This window comes from Vidua chalybeata, chromosome 6 (genome assembly GCF_026979565.1).
Source record: "Vidua chalybeata isolate OUT-0048 chromosome 6, bVidCha1 merged haplotype, whole genome shotgun sequence".
Classification (NCBI taxonomy): domain Eukaryota; kingdom Metazoa; phylum Chordata; class Aves; order Passeriformes; family Viduidae; genus Vidua; species Vidua chalybeata.
Genome location: NC_071535.1, coordinates 45109956 through 45129744, shown reverse-complemented (window position 1 = coordinate 45129744; position 19789 = coordinate 45109956). Strand labels below are relative to the sequence as shown.

Here is a 19789-nt window from a genome sequence, read left to right as displayed (position 1 = left end):
GGTGGGACATGCAGGTCTACAGAGGAGTGCTAAGGCTGCAGGGTGCTGGTGTGGGCTAGTGGTAGCCATGTCACTGGTTGTGTGGCAGGGACAGCTGAGCTGCCATCCTGAGCTTCCTGGGGAGGGGGAGATTGAATGAAGCTGTACACAAAGCATTGATGGGGAGAGCTTGTCTTTTGCAAAGCATCCTCTGCAAGATTGTTTTATGTCTCTGCCTTGTAAGCCAGCTGGCTGGCCTTGTGGGTAGCCTGTTGATGACCTGAGCTGAGGTGTGGGATCTCTTCTCTGTCAGCATGCTGGGTGCTGGTGAAACGTCCTGGAACTGGGGACTTGGCAATTAACTGTGAACATGTGTAATGAGAGGCTGGTCCTCTGTCCCAAGCTAGGGTGCAGAGGTGGGAGCATGCTTTGTGGGGCAGAGAAGGCACTCAGGTCCCCTTGCACACAGGAGGCTCCAGATACATTATTGATTAGAAATGGGAGCACATTCCTGCAGGGCAGCCTGCCAGTTGCCTTCAGAGCAGTTGGCTGAAAGCCAGCCTTTCACTCCATGCTTATTCTCGATGGGTCAGCAGTCCACTTTTTGGGAAGGCACAACTGAGAAGGTCATGGCAGAGCAGATTTCATCTCTGATTTCACAGCCCTCTCTGCAAGGTGAGGAAAGACTTTAATTTGCTCCAGCAAATGATGATGTTGTAATGAACCAAAGGATAGAGTCCATGTTGGCCCCATTCCCTTTCTGTGCTGCTGCTGGTCCTTTTGGTGCCCTTTGCTGTGTCAGCTGTTTGTCTGCAGACCTGCAAAGCTCATCTGATAACGTTGTGGTCGTTGGAAGAGCAGCCAACATTTGAATTAATTTTAAACTGCAGCCGTAGCCTCTGCGAGTGGCTGCAAAGCACTGTGTGGTTGTACTGCTGACTTGTACCTTTTTCATACCTTTCATTTTGCTTCCTTCTCTTGCTGACAGCTGAAGATGCTGCACTGTCCACAGGGGATGGCTGTTGGAGAGGGATGAGGGATGTCCTCCATGCAGGGCTACCCCACAGCGTCGCTGCTGATGAGACTGAGTACAGGGAGAAGCATAGTGGGGAGGAGCAGTGCTTTGAAGAGCCTGCTGTGAAAATGAAACCTTTTGTGGGATGCTCTGGGTGATTTCCAGACCTTCTCACATCTATGACAAGTTGTGATTGCCTTTGCTGCAAGGAAAACCCCCAGCTTCAAAGGGCCTGCCTGAATAGTTCTTACCTCTCATGGAGCCCTCTGGGCACAGACTGGTTGTGGGAAACACCCTGTTCACAGTGTGATTTTATTTTATCTTTTTCTCATGTTAAAGTTTACCATCAAACCCAGTCTGAAACCTTACTGATGGCAGTATTGCCTCCGGTGCCTGATTTGAGATGCATTGGAGGCACTGGATTTCCAGGTTATCTTAAACACCTTCCAGGCCTGCAGATCACAGATAGTGACTGGAAGCCCTGGCTAGCCAGAGCTCCTTTCCTGAGTGTCCTTCCTCATCCAGCAGAAGGAATTAGAGCTGAGACTAAACAATGCTTAGGCAATACTTGTTGAGGGCTATGCGGTGTGATAGAGATGAAGCTGCACCTGGTCTGCCAGAGGCAGGGCTGGGAATGGGGAGAGCAAGCTGAGAGCTGTCTTCTCTGTGGTTCTGACAGACAAGGAGAAACCTGCATAGCTGCCTCCTTTGGTATTTTGGTTTTTTTTTAATTATTTTAAATTTTTTATTTTTCCTTTCCCTCCCATTTTTGAAAGAGATTGAGTCGTCTCTTTAATGGAAGCTGAACACAGGCAGAGCATGACCTGGCATCTTCCCAGGGATGCACTCACTACATCCCTTTGTTTAGCCAGATCCAAGCCCTCCATGAATGCATCCTCCTTTCTTTCCCTCTCCTGGCCTGCAGGATTCCTACAGAAAGCAAGTAGTCATCGATGGAGAGACCTGTTTGTTAGACATCTTGGATACTGCAGGGCAGGAGGAGTACAGTGCCATGAGAGACCAGTACATGAGAACAGGGGAAGGATTCCTGTGTGTCTTCGCCATCAACAACACCAAGTCCTTTGAAGATATTCACCAGTACAGGTCAGTATCCTGGGAAGGGCCCTTTCCCTCTTGCCCTGTGCAAAGGGGAGGCCTTGCTGCTGCACTCTTCTGCCCACCCTTTTAGATCAGGCCCCATGGTGGAAGCACAGACTGCCAGCAAAGACAATTAGCTCAAGTGGCCATTCCCCAGGGAAGAGACAGAGCAAGCGGCTAATGTCAGTGACTCCAATGAAACCCTACCAAAGGGATTGCTTGTGGCCTTTGGGGACCTGGTAATGTAATGTTTAAGTGTTTATGGTGACTAAAGAGAGAGCTGATCCTGTGTGACCCCCCCTCCCTTCCCTCCCTAATTAGTGGAATTGCTTTGTTAGCGCAATCGATCTCAGCGACTTCTGCTGGCCCCAGAGCTGGGAGAGGAGGCTGGGAAGGACAGGGAGACCTTCTTGCCCTGCTGTCCACTGTCATGACCAGGCTGTGGTCTTCCAGCTGCACACATGTGTGGAGAGACTCCTGCCCCACTGGAGCTTGGTTTCAACCAGGGTAAAGATGGAGCAGAAGGGGAGTCAGGGCTCCAGTGAGGTGATTTGCTGAAGCAGATGTATGGGGAAGTGGTGACGAAGCAAGGATGCTGTCCCAGTACCCATCCCAATTCTCCTCTCTGTTGATGTCACCCCTGCGGAGCTGGAGAGTCAAGGGGGTCATGTAAACACAGGAATCTTCCCTGTTTACCCCAGTGCTACTTTAGGGAGGGATCACTCTGCTTGTGCCTTTTTCTGAGCCTTGGCTGCGATGGCAGGCAGAGGATGCAGGAGATGGCTCTGCCTGTCCTTGCTCAGTCACTGCCCACAAGGGACTGTGTATCCCAGTCCCTCATCATAAACCAGGGTCCCAGTAATCCTGTTGTTCCGAGGACAGGCACATCCCTTCCTTGCCCCATAGTCAGAGGTGCTGCTTGGAGCTGCTGAGATGTTTCAGTCTCTTCAAAAGTGTGATCAGTGTAATAGCTGTACAGGTGCACTAATTTGGCTTCTTTTAGCTGAACCAAAGGACAACGGATGGGATTGTCCTAAAGCACCTGAGGGATTGAGCAGCATTCATCCTTGTGCTAGGGCTGGTGCCTGTGAATTGCTTGAAGGATGGCTTGATTTCAATCCATCATGATGTAAATCACTAGCTTTCATCTCCTTTAGCCTGTGCTCTTTGTGTTTGCACTTTTAAAAGAATATTCCCCAGAGAACTGCTGGCTTTCCCTGGTTAGTAACCATTTGGAGGTATCTCTTTTCAGCTAAGTGAAGCCTGTGCACTAAATTTAGTACTTGCATTTGCTGATCAGGATGGTACACAGAACATTTAAATGGCTTTATGGCATATCATGCATATAGTCAGACTTCATTTTTATGTTCTACTACATTAGAAAAATATGATTGATTCTTTTGTGTGTGAATGTCCAGCTGCCTTTGGATGGAGATTTGCATTCAATTAAAATGCAGAAATTGGCATTTTAAATCTATTACTTGTTAAATTAAAACCATGTTAAATGTTCTGGACCCATGAGAAAAAGCTGTTTTGCATCTGAAGTTAAATGATTTATTAAACAAAGGAAGTTATTATCTATCAGAAGGGAATTGAATGGATTTTTTGTGGTCATAATGGCCTTCAAGATTTTTAGAAGTGATAGATCTCATCCTCGCCCACCTAGTTTTAGATCCAATGTTGGAATGAAGAAGTGAGCATTACAGCTTTTTTAGTTCCCATTTGGTTTCTCAACTTTGAGTGACCTGAACTAAACTGAAAGGGAGAAAATGCTGCCTGTGCATCTGCAGAAAAGGTTACAGCTGCCAAAAGCCATTTTATCAGCTCAGCAAATTCTGGTTGCAGGTGATTTTTTATTTTTTCCCCCCATTTGGGGGAGATTACTTGACCTAAAAGGTTGGAAATAGCACAGGTAACTGCTTGAGAATTCTATTTTATTTAACTTAAACTATTTTAAGCTCATGTCTTAATATAGATTGTCATAATTCAAGCTGTTTTGTAAATAGCTGCATTTAAAGAGCAGAAGTATGTTTGGTTTTCATTTCCAGAAGTGCCCTAACTGTTTTGCTGTTTACTCACTTGTGTGCCTTAGTCATTTACATTTTACTGAAAGCTTAACACAAGGCATTCAACATGAGTGAGGGGTAGCTGTCAAATCTTAACAAAGAAACTGGGGGGGAATGTTCTGGACCTGCTCCTTCACTTCTTCACACTGCCTTCTCTTGCAGGGAGCAGATCAAGAGGGTGAAAGACTCAGATGATGTTCCCATGGTGCTGGTGGGGAATAAATGTGACCTCCCTGCGCGGACAGTGGAGACCCGGCAAGCGCAGGACCTGGCCCGGAGCTACGGGATCCCCTACATAGAAACATCTGCCAAAACCAGACAGGTAGGAGGAGACTTCTAAACAAAATGGTCTTTTTCTTTTCTTTCCTCCATTGCTGCCCTGGAGGGGCAGGAACGGGTAGGCACCACCTTGCAGACAGATGGGCTGGGCTTAGTTGCTTCCTCAAGGCTAAATGCTCCCTCCCTCAGGGTGGTCTCTCCCAGTCCAGGCTTGAGCCTCCCATCATGAGACGTGCATCATCATGCTGTGGCAGCAGTGAAGAGAAGATGTCTTCTCAGGGCTTTCTCCAAGGGTCTGGAATAACTTCCATAATCACTGCAAGTCAGCTAAGCTCAGGTCACTTGGTTAACCTCATCCATAGTCTATTTTGGCAGAATATACCAGTGCTGAAAGGACCATGTGGAGCTCCCAGAGCACAGAGGTAGAAATGGAACTGACACCTTCAGTGGTCTAGCGGTGGACTTTCTCTTGGGTGGTAGACCTCATTCAGACTGCTGAGAGCTGATGAATCTTGGGGACTTCAGAGATCCTTATCCTCATGGTTGTTCATTCAGTCTTGCTCTCTGTTTAAGAGCCACACTCAGGTCCCTGTTAGTCTCCCCAGCTTGGTTCTGTACCTTTATCTCTGCAATCTGCAGAGTTCTAGGGACACCTTGCTGGGGAGCAGAGCCCTCTCCTCTCTCCACTGTCCCTCCTCAGAGTGGGCAGCTGCTTCAAGCTGTGCTTTTTCCCCAGGGCGTTGAGGATGCCTTCTACACCTTGGTGCGGGAGATCCGGCAGCATAAGCTGCGCAAGCTGAATCCTCCGGATGAGAGCGGCCCCGGCTGCATGAACTGTAAATGCGTGGTATCGTGACTGTGGTAAGTGGTGGAAGCAGGACATGAGGTGCAGTGGGGGAACACTGGAAACAGGGCAGGAGGCGACTGTAGATGCACTAGCCAGCAAACAAGTGCAACAGGATCAATTTCACCAGCAGGTATTGTTTAATGAAACACCTTTTGGATTGATAGAGCGTTTTTCTGTGAAAACATAGGTAAGTCAAAATTCCCACTTCCCTGAGGAAGTGTGTGGCAGGAAAGGGTGGTTTTATTTCTCCCCCTCATTTTGTGCAACAAAATTCTATACAACAGAATATTTTAAAAAATAATATTTTGTTGTGCTTTCCCCAGGAAAGCTTTTTTCCCATGCTGCTGCTCTAAAAGAGGAGTTAAGCTGGTGTTGAAGGTGTACAGATCACTGCATGCTCACCAGACTGAATCTGGAAAGGTTCAGATGAAGGGCTGGCTGGGTGCATTGCCTCCTAATGCACTCACATAAATTGCCTCATCTTAAAGCTTTAGAGCAGACCTGTCTCGCTGTGAAAAGTCCTGTGTTCCTCAGAAGAGTTCTCCCCATTAGATAAATCCCCTGGGATATTTGGAACTGATGCAATGTTGAGAATTAGCCATAAGGGGGCTGTTTGCTTTTATAAATTGTGTGTGCTGGAGCCAGAAGCAGTATTTTTCAGATTGTTTATGTTCACTTGCCTGTTTTTCTTTTTCTTTCCTCATTGTTTTTGTTTTTTTTTTTTTAAATTATGAATGTATTTAAAACACTGCTGGATAGCAGTCAGGGAGAGTTCATATTATTATCCCTGCATGTGCTGGCTGGCTTTAAGTGAAAGGCCTGGGAACATCTGTCTGTGTAACAAACTCCTTCATGGCAGAAATTTAGAGAGCGGTAACTAGGGACAAGTCCACCAAGGAGATCTATCTCTAAGGTCATCTGGGACTGGGACAAAAGCATGCATGAACATTGCCCTTAATGTCTTTTGGGGATTCTCCCAAGCACCTGGACTGGCCTTTCACCCCTTTAAATAACTGCTGGAGTCCTAAAGAGAAGTGCACTGTATCAAGAGATGGTGTTAATAGGGTCTCATAAAGGTGGAGATGAACAGCAGGTTTCCTCTGATGCTTTTTGAGCTAGAGGCCATGAGCACAGCAGAGCTCTTCCTCCTGCCCCCCACTCAGAAGGAAAAAATGCAATGAAACAGTGCTGGCAACATTTGCTTCTTACGAGCAAACACTCACCCCAGAGCCCCACCCCTCCACTCCCAGCTGAGGGGTGTGAGGTTGGCTGGGGGCTGAACTGAATGCTGTGCCCAGCACACTTATCACTGCTAAGGGAGATTTTCCAGATGTTTGTGTCCTCCAGATGTTCAGGAGCATTTCCTCCAGATGGGGATATGAGCTCAAGGCTTGTTTCCTGCTCTGGCTCACAGCTGACGGCATGGGCTTGGCAGCCAGTGCTGCTCCCTTACACTGACTGCCAGGAGCCCAATCCTTGTCACAGCCCGGTGGCAGCACCAGCTTGGGCAAGAAGGGTTGGGAAAGAGTCACTTGGAAACACTCCTCTCTGTTAAGAGAACATGCCCTGCAAGTTGCCTATGTCTTTTTCTGCTCAGGCAGAAACTGGAAACCAGACCTCCCAGCTTAATCTAGCTGCAGTGCCCAAGAGCAGAGAGGGAGGAACATTAAGGCACAAAAGGAGAAGTGAGGCAAAGATATGCTGGGATTTGGGGAGAAGAAGGGTGGGTGTTGTGGCCAACAAAATTTGGCTTCATTTGCCCTGGACTCATTTTGTGGTTCCCATCATCACTGGAGGAGGTGGAAAGATCTTCCCAAACAGTGCCCCCTCCCACAAGGACGTTCAGAAGGAGGCAGAAGGTCTGGTGAGGTGCCCAAAGCTCACCCATTACTCCACTGACTACAAGACTTGTTCCCTTTAGCAGATGTACAAATGCTTTGCTGAGACAGGCCCAGACCTCTAAGACCTGTGTAGCCTTTTGCTTTGCTCTGTGGGCACTAACAGGATCATCCCAAAATGTGAGGGGTGAGTACTGGGAACAGCCCCGCTTGTTCTGATGGAAAATGGGTGCTCATGAGTGTCCTCTTCTGTTTCAGCTGTCTGGACCGTGTCTTGGCGAGGTTCCCACTGTGCAGTATGCAAGGAAAGAGGTGAAGCAAAGGAAGAAGCAACGGATTCAGAGGAGGAATATTGTGGGGGGGAGAGGAGCAGGACGAAGAGGACAGGGGGAGCATGAGGCCCTCCAAGGACTATCTCACACTTCACCCAAGTCTGCGGCAAGCGACATTTTTTTTTTTTTTATCCCCGTCCCCTCATCCTTTGGCCTCCTCCCACCCCGGCAACTGTACAAAGCCACAGATAGAATCACAGTAAATTATTATTTGATTGTCTCAACAAATCACCTTGGTGGCTGTGTCCTCCTTCCAGAGGCTGCTGCTGCTGGTGCTCTGGAAGGATTGCTGGTGGGATGGTGGGGAGGAAAGGGTGCTGAGATTTTCTCTCCACAGACCAAGGTCATGCTGTGGATCATGGAGGTGATTGAGGTAGGAGACACAAGCTCTCAGGGCAGGACAGCTTGTCTCTGTCTCCATCAAGTCTTTGTCATGTCCTCCTCAGCCCACCTGGAACTCTGCTGGCATCAAGTTTTGGGAGGCTGGAAGAGTACAACCAGTCCAAACCTGTCCTTGGCACCCCTCAAGTGCTTTGCTTTCAGCCTAGTCCTTGTGGGATTTATGGCCTCAGATGCAATGCCTGGAAGGGAAGAAGCATCAGCGAGGAGATTCGAGAGCTGGTTTCACCTTAGCTGATACCAGTTTGTTGCTTCCCTGATTCCTTTCCTGTCAGCTCTTTCTGGCACAAGACTTCCCTCATGTGTTGTGCTCTAGAGGTAGAATTGGGACTTTTTGGTCCCCTCCCAGCCCTAGCTATGCTAACATCTGTAGAGCACATACACCTTGGGCTGCTCCAGTATGTACAGGTAAGCAAATACTCGTCTGCCCTGTGCATGGCTTCCTGACTGGTGAGCATGTCAGGAACCCTTCTCTTGCACTGCAGAAGCTGTCTGGCTGCTCAGTAACTAAGACTAAAGGATTCAGGCTTCCAGTCCCTGGGTTTCGAGTGGGTAAGAGTGTTTTGGATAAGGGCTGATCTGTTCGGAACCCTGTCTTTGCTCAGCTCTGCTCCTTGGGGGTTTTTGCCTGAGGTCTGACCTACATGCCTTTCACTTGCAGCCCCAAGACAAGGCATTGTATTCAGTGCAGTCGGTAGCTTGGTACTCACTGTCTTTCCCTTTTCCAAGCTATTACACAGGCTAATTTACCTGGCATCCAGAATTAGAAGCATCAAAGGGGGAAGGTGATCCAGCTGAGTGCAGCAGGGTGCTGTTCTGCATAGGCTAGCCCAGGCCTGAAGAGGTGCTGGGTTTGGCAGCCAAGGTTGGTCTGGGTTGGGAGCAGCGAGGGTGACGTGTGAGTCACGTGGCAAAAGTAGTAAAGGAAACCTGGTCACCCCCAGCACAAAGTCAAAGCCCACCTAGGGCTTCCCAGCATCCTTGCAGGCAACCTCCCATCCTACTCCCCACCCTCTGTCATGCCAGGCAGCAGCAGAATTAAAGCAACAGAATCCAAGTCCCATGCTCCTTGGGGGTGTTGTCTTTGCTTTTGGCCTGGGCAAGAGAGGACTTGTGCTAATGACTTGCTTTCTGTAAATGCCTGCTCTGAACTGCTGTAGGGCACAGCCCCCACCCTGGCTGCAGCTGCCTGGCACCCTGTTCCTGCAGAAGGGCTGATACTGGCCCCTGGAGTGGGAGAAGTTGCCCGAGGGGAGAGTGCCCTGCCTTTAGCTGGGTGTGCTGTTTACAGCAGTGTCTGTCCCTGTGCTGGAGGACTGCTGAAGATGCAGAACCTGGTGTTACATGGTGGGACTGGACCAGAGACTCCCAGAAAACCTCCCACTCTGTTTCAAGTGTGAAGACTGGAAGTATGGGTGTTGTTCCTAAAGTTGGCATTTTGTGGGCCACAGGACAGGGGTACTTTGTCCTTCTAGAAGATGACATGGGGGCCTTTGCTTGGTAGTGTTATTGCACTAGGAACCTGGTGCTCTTTGTCTGCAGTAGCACTTATCCCTTTCTTCCTCAGGCCCTTGGTGAAGGATGGAATATATCTATCTGGAGGCCTTCAGAGGAGAAGTAACACTCTGGGGCTCTCTCAAGGACTGGGTGGCTCTAACCACAGAGAGTCTCCTCCCATTTCTGTCTGGGAGACAAATGCCACAGTCAAGTACTGGGAGCTGCGGTCAAGGAAGCTGAAGAGCTCCAGGGAGCGCCAGGGCCAAGGTGTCTTCACAGGGCAGGCAATAGCTGCAGTTCCAAGAAACTGGCACATCTTGGTGAGGATATGCTAGAACAGCACTGGCCAGAATATAAACTACTTAGAAGAGTTTGGTGAGAAGCAGGAAGCTGAAGTAAGAGTGTCTCCCTTTCAGAGAGGTTTCTGCACTCAGGGTAAGATTTTCAAGCTTGTCAGACAGTCCTGGTCAGTGACAGACCATCACAGGAGCTCGTTAGTTTTTTGCTGTCATTAGGTCACAAGAAATCTAGACTCAGGTCATTTTTTAAGTCAATGCTACAAGCTGGAGATAGGTTAGGAGCAAAAGGAGACGCTAAAAGCTTGATACCATACATCTTCTCCAAAAACCACGTATTAATAGTGTATTGTCGTACTACATCTTTGTTCCAGGAGAAAAATTACGACAGATCAAGATACATCAGCTGTGATTTGGTCTGATCTTTGCTGTTGGCAAAATACAGATTGTATCACTTCTCTCAGGTGGAGTTGTTACTCTTGACTTGGCTTTTTCACTTGCTGCCTTGGTGCTGATGATTTGGGGACAGGACATCATCTTGCTGGCCCCTGACAGGCAGGAGGTCGGTACATGAGCTCACGATGTGTTCTGATGTGCTAGCTGAACTTCACGAGTCTGAAAGTAATACCAAGATCACAGTTTCACTGAAATGAATGTAGGTTTGGAGAAGAAATTCAGGGGTTTGGAGTTGATTTTCCCCATAGTTATTCAAGGCACATTTGTTCTAGAGGTACCTGGACTGGAAGATGAAGTTTTCGGACACTGCAGTTGTTTCCCTTATGATAAGGAGTTTGTTGTGTACCTCAGTTCTGCTTCAGAGGCATGAGCTCAGGCAAGCAGAATGTATTTTGATTATTCCTGTTGCACAGCTGAAGCTGGAAAAGAGTCCAGAGAGGTGAGCTTTTTGCTGTATTTGAGTACATAGTTAATTTTTGGCTATTGTGATCTCTTCAACTGGCCATGGCAAAGCTGAACTAAACTTGTGCTGTGCTGTGGATTTCCAGCCAGCGTGAAAACCAGCTCTGAGAAGGCTTCAGTCAGCATCCTACTGATTATGTTGAAACTGCATAGCCCATGATGGAGGAGTGTCACCTTTGAACCCATACTTAAATTACAAAATAGCTGACGAGGTCTGTTCTAGTCCGGTCAGGTCCAGATGTCTCAGGACAGATATATAATACATGTTCTTCTCTCACATCATTCAAGTGCCCCACACCCTGTTACAGAGGGGTTGGGGCTCCAGAGACATCACAGCTGAGTCAACTGCCAGAATTGCTTACAAGTCCTTAAAGATGCTGATCAAGTGCTGGAACAGATCTCATGCCTTTTGGTCTGTGAGGGCTTCCACAGGAGCATTCTCCTAAACCAGCAGAGAGGGTGACTTCAAAGCAGGTGAGTGCATTGTGTTTGCCAAGGGCTTTGGCAAAGACCTGGGTTGTGCAGGAGCTGGCAGCAATGACTCAGTGCTGGAGTGAGACCTGAGATGTGAGGGTGGTGGTGGGGGCAGCTGAATGAAAGGTTGAGTATTACAGAGCACCTTTGGCTAAATGCTGGCCTCATCCTCCTCACCTGCAGCGTGATTGGGTAGAGGAGCAGACCAGGTTTCCCTTCTGGACTACAGCCACTGCTGCAAACCTTTCCAGCCTAAGCAGTACTTCTGTATCACTTCTTGCCTTCACCATAGAGGTAAGCAAAACCATTCAAGAAGCAGCTTCCCCAAGCCTGAGGTTATCTAAGTCTGTAGGCTTAGATATTCCAGGAGCAGGGCTCTATGTGAGGCCAAGCTGAATGGCCTCCAGGGCACCAGAGTCACCCAGGCTCTTAATGGGATGGCTGGAAGAGGGGCTTGTGATATTGCATCCTGTGTAGCCACAGGTACCTCTGAGGGAGCTCATACCAGTTTTGGATAAAATTGGAAGTTAGTTTACTTTTCTGTGTGTCTTAGGAGGAGCCTGTTTTACTGTGTGGAAGGAATAGCCAGGCTTTAGTGACTCCAATCCCTTGGACTCATGTCTTCATGTATGCCTTCTAAGCCTTCTCCATCTCCATCTTGGTCTCTTTTGTAACTGCTGCCAGTGAGTAAGGATGCTCGTGGGATGGGTCCGCCTGCTTCATCTCCTGGTGAGATGTTTCAGCTGTGGTTTGATTGTCTCCTGGTGTCCACATCCTTCTAGGTGAAGAGGATGCTGGTGTATGCCATGTGGGCCTCCTCAGCCGCTTAGGCAGTAGGATTTGGGAGATGGTTTGGGAAGCGGTCAGACCTGCCTCTTTAAACTGCCAGGCTGTTATTTCCTCAATACACTGCTTTATCCTTGGGGATGTGCTGTAGGAAGGGGTGACATTGCTCAGAGGATGGTGTGACAGCCACCATCCTGGCCACCAGCAACTGGTGGGAAGGGGAAAAGGCAGATGGGCTTGGCCCTATATGCAACAACTTTGCTCTTGCTGTGGGTTGAGTACAGGGTCTGTAGCTTAGGAGAGCCATGGTACCAGCCCTAGCAAGGGCTGCTGGGACTGGGGGTGCCCTTGCTCTGCTCCCCAAGTCCCATCCACTGCTGCCATGGCGCCTCTGCAGCACACAAGGAGCACAATAGCAGCGTGCAGCTCCCACAGGTGCCACAGTAGCACCGCCATGGCAGTAGGACACAGCAGCAGGTGAGCAGCACAGCAAGCCCAAGAGGAGGAACACTCCCAGGCCCAGCCAAACTCCAACTGCCTCTGCCAAACTGTCTGGGGCACAAAGCTGCCAGACACAGCACACCCATCTCTCTCTCCCTGCTATATCCTGGGAGCAGAGCCTAAAGCAGCACAAAGCCTTGCTCCCTCCCTCAGTTTCTCTGCTCCAGGCTCCACTTAGCATCAATTATTCAGTACCAACTGGCTGAAGCCTTGTGGAGGCACACAGCAGTTGATGAGCTTTCTATGTGGTGGGAGGTGGGCAGGGATGGTGATGAGCACAGCTGGGGCTTGGCAGAGAGCCAGTGAGCAGCGAGGACAGACCCGGTCTCCTGCCTGTCCCAGCTCCTGGGGCTGCCAGTCTGACTGTTCCTGAGCCAGGAAGGGCAGGAGCCACAGGGGGCTGCCAGGGCCCCAGAGCTGAGCACAGCTTGGGGAGTTTGCAATTCTGCCTCGGGGACCAGCTCTGGGAGCTGGAGAGCTGCTGTGATGACAGGAAAAGGGGGATAATAATACTGGCAAATACCAAGTGCACAGAGGTAGGGGGAGGACCAGTCCCCAGCTGGTAAGACCACTAGCATTTAAGCAGCAGCCTCAACACCATCTATGACATTCATTTGCTGCTGGTCCCAATGCTGTCCATCAAATGGGTATCTGTAACCTTGGGCTTTAGGATTATCCTACTTTTGTCCCCTGTGAGCAGCACTCAGGCCCTGGGGGGCACAGGAGGGGGCAAGGGGTACTGCTGGAATGACACAGGGGCTCTGCACCCTCCTATCAGGGTACCTCAGGGACATGAGTGCCTCCTGTGCTGACACCTCCCTGCTGCAGGGAACATGCCATGACCTGGTGCTCCTGGCAGCAGCTGGAGGCCAGGCATTCAGTTCAAGCTGGATACCAGGCATGGCTTATGTTCACCCTGAAGTCTTACACTGCTCTGGTAAGAGAGGGAAGGGCTTAGGCTTACCTGTTGTTAAGTCCCAGGGTGTGGTCTCCTCCCCCTGGGAAGGATTCTGCAGTGGGAGCTTGGCACCCCAAAACCATACCTGGGAGCCCCATCAAGCACCAGTTAAAGGCTGGGTACCTCTGTGGCTCCTGCATTAGCTGGAGGGATGCTGTCAGAGGAGGTGGTGGAGCCATGCCTGTCCCTGGTCCCTGCAGGATGAGAGCACCACAGCCACAAGGCCACAACCGGGCAAATGCAGGGAGCCTGGGGATCAAGCATACCAAAAAGCAGCATCTTACTCTTTTTTTTTTTTTTTTTTCAACAACCAAGTGAACCAAGGCTGTTTAATGGAGGAACACAACCCTGAAACCTAGTACAACTCACCTTCCCTTGGGGAAGCTGCCCTTCTGGACACTTCTGCTCTCTCTTTGACAGGAATGCTGTTTTAGCAGTTGGATAAATGCCATATCTAAACCCTGCACTGCCTGTCACGTAAGCAAACGTGGCAGATGTTCAAACCTGGTCCCACCTGGTACTGCCTGAGAGCCAACAGGTTTCACGGGAGCTGGTGGCCAGGAGGTGACACAAATCAGCTTGTGCAATGAGGCTGCTTGTGAGCACCTGGAACACAGGAGGGATCAGGTTTGCTTCACTCCAGCCTGGGTGGGGATCTCACCCCTGGTCACAGTGCTGCATCTCTGTGCTGGCATCCAGTGTGAAATGGCACAGGAGGTGTGCCAAGAGCTGCATCCTCAGGCTGCTTCTGTAACAGTAAACACTGTGGTGTTCAGTGGTGCTGGGGCTTTTTTTTTTTTTCTTCTGTGGTGTTTCAGACCAGGTTTTAACCAGTTAATATAAATGAGCTAATTTAAGGCCACTGGAGAACAATTTTTGTTTCTGTTTGACGTCTTAGGTGTGGCAGGGCAGTAATAGAAGCAGGAAAACCAGCCTACAGCACTCAGTGGGTAATAAACATGGGGATGCCAATTTCAGGCACTGCTCTTAAATCCTAGGGTGCCATTTAGCTACTTCTGACCCTGCCATCTGCTGTCAGTCTTTGTGCTACTCTGGCAGAGACAGATGCCTTGTGTTTACCATAAACATGCTGCTTAACACCAACTGGCAGCTTTCTCTCAGGCGAGCCAGAACACTGCTCACACTTAACACCTCAAAGGCAACAGTACCATTGTCATCTAAGCCCAGGAAGCCCTGGCTATGAAATCTGGGGTGTGTCAGAGGTACTGCTCACACACAGCTTTTTAAAAGGCATCTTCAGCTGTCAGCAGCACCACCTTACACTCCCAGTAGCTGCTGTAAAGGTGACTCAGCTCAGCCCTGACTCACTAGTGTGAGTCGCACCCACCCACCCACCTGCTGAGTGAGGAGCTGTGTCCACCCGCTCCCCCTCCCATCCAACCCTCCCTACACTGCCTACAGGCAGGAAAACAAACTCCAAACACAAAATCTTGGCCAAAAAATAAGCTTCAGCAGTGCTGCTGATCAGCAGCTGTGTGTCAGAAGGGATGCTGCCCTTTGCTCAGCTGGGAGAGGACAGTGGGAAGTAGAAAAAAGCATTTTTCTTTCCACTGCTGCTGGGGCTGCCTGGATTTAATTACAGTAGAAAAAGCAGCGAGGAAAGCAGAGATGGAGCAGGATGGACCTGTTGCAGTTGAAACATACCCAGTGAACCAAGCTAAAAGTCATCAGGAGAAGGCAACCAGTCTTGGTGCAGCTTCTGTTCCTGTAAGAAACCTTGTGGAGTCTGAATTTATGCTAAACTTCTTTAACCATTATTACTACAACCATGTAGAACACAGCATCAAACACTCTGGACAATTTGGATCAGCATAAAAAGGAATGATTGACTTTTTTTTCCAAAAAAACCCTTCCTCTAAAAAAACCAAACTGAACAAACAAAAAAGCAGACATAAAAATGTTTTTTTCTTAAAAGTAATAATTATAATACATTAGAAAGAGTCATGGAAGAAGCATTCCACGCTGTAAACAAGAATAGCAAATAAAAAGGAAAGCAGACAGTAGCCAGCTCTCAAAGTGCATGGTCAAGAAACCCTAACCTCAACCTCTGGCCCTTGCTGGAGCTGGGTCCCATGGCTCATGCTGTCTGTCAGTGCTGCAGCCACTCAGAGTGCTCTATCACAAACAACACAAAGAAAAACAAACTAAACCTAAAAAAACCCAAACCCACAGCATTGGTCTTTACATGGAAGGCAGCAGGGCCAGCATTGTCTCAGGGCTGCAAGAGCAAGGATGGGGGGAGCTGCTTTCCCATGTTTGCTCACAGTAAGAGTGGTTTTTGCTGAGGGGTTGAGACTGTTGCAGGGGGCTGGGCAGGGCTGCAAGTGGCTTGGTTAGGTAATTCGTCCTGCTGAACTGCCACCCTCATCCTTCTCCTTCCCTTCCTATTCCCATCAAAAGAGCTGAGGCTGGGCCAGGCCTTGCTGCCACAGACCCACCATGGCTGCAGTTCTGTCTGCAGCAAGAGGCAGAGGAGGAGACAAGAGTGGGCATCTCCCTGGGGATCATGCATTGATGTGTTCCAATGAGAGCATCACACCAAGGACAGCAATGCATGTTGCTGGTGGTTCCCCCAGGCCTGAAGATGACTGAGGACCTTGCTGCTCATTCCCGTTAGGGCCTGGAGGGAAGGACAACCCCCACCCCTTTCCCCGTCAAAATTAATGTTGAACATCATGCACCAAATGCCATGCAATGAGTACTGTGGATTTGACAGCTCTCCACCTTTTTAAATGTTAATACCGCAAACCATCCCAGATACACTGTGTGAGGAGTCTGGGTGCACAAGCAACATGATGTGCAAAGGCTGTGTGCCTGAAATAAAGAAAAATGGATTAAAACAAGGGGAAAGAGGTCTCAGCTCTTGCATACGTGATGCTCAGCTGAATTAGAAGGAGTCCTATGTGGGCTTCAAGGAGAGGACAGAGCCCCAAGCTCTGACAGAAGCCAAGTCAAGATGTGACCAGCAGCTCTCAGATGCTTCTTGTTGCTTCCCAGTGAGCTCCTGTGGACAGTGGGCTGCTAGCAAAAGGCAGTGGATATCTATCCTGAAATACTGCTCAGGTATTTTAACACACAAATAATGTTTAACTATGCACAGTTATGAAAAAACATACTCTAAACTGAAAACAATTCAAGCCCTATTGTCCTAGAAAGGACCTGTGGTGTCTCAAAACACAAATACTGAACATTCAAAGAGCACTCTTCCTCAAACAGCAATGCTTGACTCCTCACAACACCCCTGTGAGGTAGCTAATAGGGTTATCCCTGCTCTGCAGAGGGAGAGGATGGGCAAGGTTGGAGGCTCAGTGGAAGATGGGGCCTGGGACAGAGCTGGGGTTCCAATTGAAAGCTGAGGGTGCTGTGGTCTGGCTGGCTACATCCAAACAGAAATCCAGTGCTCCCTTTGACACTCCCTGCTGCAAACAAACTACCACACATACACAAGGCAAAATAAACCCTGATAAATCATAGAACCATAGAATATGCTGAGCTGGAAGGGATCCCCCAGGATTATCAAGTCCATCTCCTGGAACCCACAAACTAATTTAGTGGAAGTTTTCTGCTGGGCTTTCAGGTAGGCAATTGAAGCAGCCTGTGAGATAAAAAAAATAGTTTTCAAAGGCTCCTTAGAACTTAAAGGAGTTTTGCTCAGGATCTCTGTTGAAGGAATGGGAATCCCTCTTGCCACCTAAGGTGGCACTTGCAGCTACCCCTTCTGGACAGCAAAGTCAAATCCAGCATATCTGGACTACTTCCTGCTTTTTCACTGATCTGGCTTCCTGATGAAGTCCCTTCACCTCTAGGGATGAAGTAGATGCTGTAACCAAAATTTTGGACCAGCTCTTTCTATGGGTGTCTCCCCAGATCCCTGCACATTTCCAGCCAATGGCCTGGGCAGTGCAGAACCTTGGGATGGGGAGGAGATGGACAGACCTCTAGGACTTGGTGCGTGAAGGGCAAGCGGGCATGTGGGCACCCATCATGTCCAAGTTTCCTTCCTGTTTTTAATTCTCTGTGGGCTCAACCAGAAGGGCTAAGATCAGGTTCTGGGCAACGTGCTCCCCCTTCCCCAATTCCTATGTCCTTTCTACTCTTGACACTTAACTTACTCAAAGCAAAAGTAGACTTATCTGGGACTCTGTGATTAGATGCCATCACACGTCCAACAGCTTGGTAGTGCAGGCAGGTTTCCTGAGCCAGCAGCCCCTTTTCCTGTTTGGGGAACAGAAAGGCCGCAAGCCTGCTCGCTGCACTAGCCCTGGGAAGGAAAGGCCAGCAGAGAGGGCACCCAGCCCAAGAGACCAGGCTGGTCTTCATCACTGTCCTTGTCACCCTGAGAACCTGGGCTGGCAGTCCCCCACCAGGGTGACACCAAGGAGATGTCCAAGGGACTCAGCAGCTGTTAAATCTGTCCTAAACACCATCCACCATGCCAGCAGGAGCCAGATACAGCCAGGCACTGCTTTGTGGAATTGCATAGAGGGGGCAACAGGCTGCTGGTGTCCTGCCAGGATGCCATGGCACTGCCTGGAAATTCTGCTGCCTACAACTGCAGGTCTGGGAATGAAATAAAGATCTATTGCTACAAAGGCCTTTGAAAGCAATGCTGTAGCTACACCGATGGGGCATTGTAAAGAAAGCATTTTGGATTCTGACACCTTGGGCCCGCTTGCTTGGTTGTGGGTTCCCACGGCAGACAGGAGCAGGAGAAAACACGCAACAAACTCACCAGCCCTGCCTCTTTCCCCAAGTGATGAGACCTGGGGAGTTTTGAGGAACAAAAAATGAAAGCATTTTCCAATTTGTCCATAGGAAACACACAAATCCAATCTGCTGGTATCTCCTAGCGCTGGTGGCCACCGCTTCGTCTCCTCACTGGGCGCTCGTACCAAAGCACAGCTTGACGTGCAATGGTGCTGTGCTGTCACCCCGACAGCCCTGCTGACAGAAGGGGATCCTGTAAATGGGGCAAGGGTCCTTCTCCAGAACCCACTTCTTCTCCCTTAACTTCCCCTTCCCCATCCCCACTAGAACGTCACCGATTTGGGCAGCTTTGCCAAGGAAGGAGAGCCTAAAAGGAAACTGTTCTCTGAGCGGGATTTGGCAACCTGCAACAGAAATTTTGGTTTGGGGCTCAGCGGGGGCCGTGGGGCTTTCAGTGCATTTAATGGTTTCTGGAGGCTTTTCTGGACCTCTACCTCCTCTGGGTCTGGCATAAGAGGTGGTGGCATGGAGGTGGTAGGCAGAGGATGTCCAGTCTCTGACAGAGGCAATGCCACCTGCTTTCTGTTCAAGAAGTCCTGCTCTGTCGCATGGGCCAGGTGGAGGGGAGTCGTGCTTTTGATAACGACATAGGGGCTAGTCCCTTCCACCACAGGGGATGGTGCCCGCTGGGCAGGACAGCCCTCAGCCAGCCCTGCTGCCTCCGGCTCTCTGCTGGACAAGATGGGCACACTGCCCCCCGCCTGCCTGTGCGCAGGCTGCACACCTACGGCCTCGGGCCAACGCATGGTGCTGGTGGCACTGCCCAGCCCATTGTGCTGCAGGCTGAGGAGCTCTCCTGTGGATGCAGCTTTGGATGCCGAGTGCTTCAGGCCCATTTTGTCCGGCAGCACTGCCCTGCAGTGCCTGTCATCTGCCACCTCCTCCCCGTGCTTGCTCTCAGGGGAGCCATCGCTCTGTGACGTGCAGGAAAGCCGCCGGCAGCTGGCTGGCAGAGGTTGGGGGGCTGTTTCGAGCACTGCGCCTCTGCTCAGGGAAGATGTCTGTTCTGCTGGCAGGGCAGCGGCATTTGGCTGCCACACTGCCTGGTCCGTAGCGGAAAGCTCAGCGGTGCTGGAGTCGGGAGGAGCCAGCCTGTTTTGGAGAGAGGAGTCTAAGGAGCTGTACTCAGCTGGGGCATGGAGGGAGACTCCATGGTCCACCACAGCACAGCCAGGAGCAAGAAGAGGCTGCTCTGGAGGCAGGACTGTGGGCAGGATGTGTTGCTGGGCCTGCATCTTGCTTGCCTTCAGAAGAGATGATGGCTGCGTGTCCACAATGGGCTCCACTTGACCCTCCTCATCCAGTGGCCACCCACCCAAAACAGGCACGTTCGTTGCTTCAGCTGCTTCACTACCCTGGAAGGTGAGAATCCTTGCTTCCACCACTGTCATTCCTCCTGGTGTGCCAGGAACTCTGTGGGGATGGGGCTCCCTGTCTGGAGTGTGCTCACCCACCTGGCCATTCTGGCCATTGGCCGCTGTGTTTTCCTTTATGGCTACTGGGTTGAGAGAGAGCTCCAGGCCCAGGGGTTTCCTTGGAAACTCCTCAGGCTTTGCTGCATTGGAAGCAGAGAAAACAAAATAAAACCCAAACTGTGCATCAGTTTGTGTTTGAACGCCCTGAATGTAAGGAAGACAGATGCTTCCACACAACAGGTGTCAGCCCCTCTGGGCTGCCCTAGCTCCCAGCCACGCCAGCGGGATGCTCTGGGTCCCTGC

The 19789-nt window shown here is 50.0% G+C and overlaps 2 protein-coding genes across 7 annotated transcripts in view; one reads left to right on the top strand and one right to left on the bottom strand.

The window, feature by feature from the left end:
- HRAS (HRas proto-oncogene, GTPase) overlaps positions 1-7682 on the top strand; it is a 39807-nt gene extending 32125 nt beyond the window's left edge. For both annotated transcript variants that reach the window (XM_053946988.1, XM_053946989.1), the window contains 4 exons: positions 1920-2098; positions 4321-4480; positions 5174-5298; positions 7381-7682. In XM_053946988.1, the coding sequence (XP_053802963.1) occupies positions 1920-2098; positions 4321-4480; positions 5174-5293 (459 nt within the window). In that variant the 3' untranslated portion in view covers positions 5294-5298; positions 7381-7682. The remainder of the gene's footprint in view (positions 1-1919; positions 2099-4320; positions 4481-5173; positions 5299-7380) is intronic.
- Positions 7683-9947: 2265 nt separating this feature from the next.
- Positions 9948-19789, bottom strand: part of LOC128790337 (USP6 N-terminal-like protein) — a 75723-nt gene continuing 65881 nt past the window's right edge. For 4 of the 5 annotated variants that reach the window (XM_053946983.1, XM_053946985.1, XM_053946984.1 and 1 more), the window contains one exon: positions 9948-19626. In XM_053946983.1, coding sequence (XP_053802958.1) covers positions 18335-19626 — 1292 coding nt within the window. In that variant the 3' untranslated portion in view covers positions 9948-18334. The remainder of the gene's footprint in view (positions 19627-19789) is intronic. The other variant, XM_053946986.1, reaches the window with a different exon arrangement.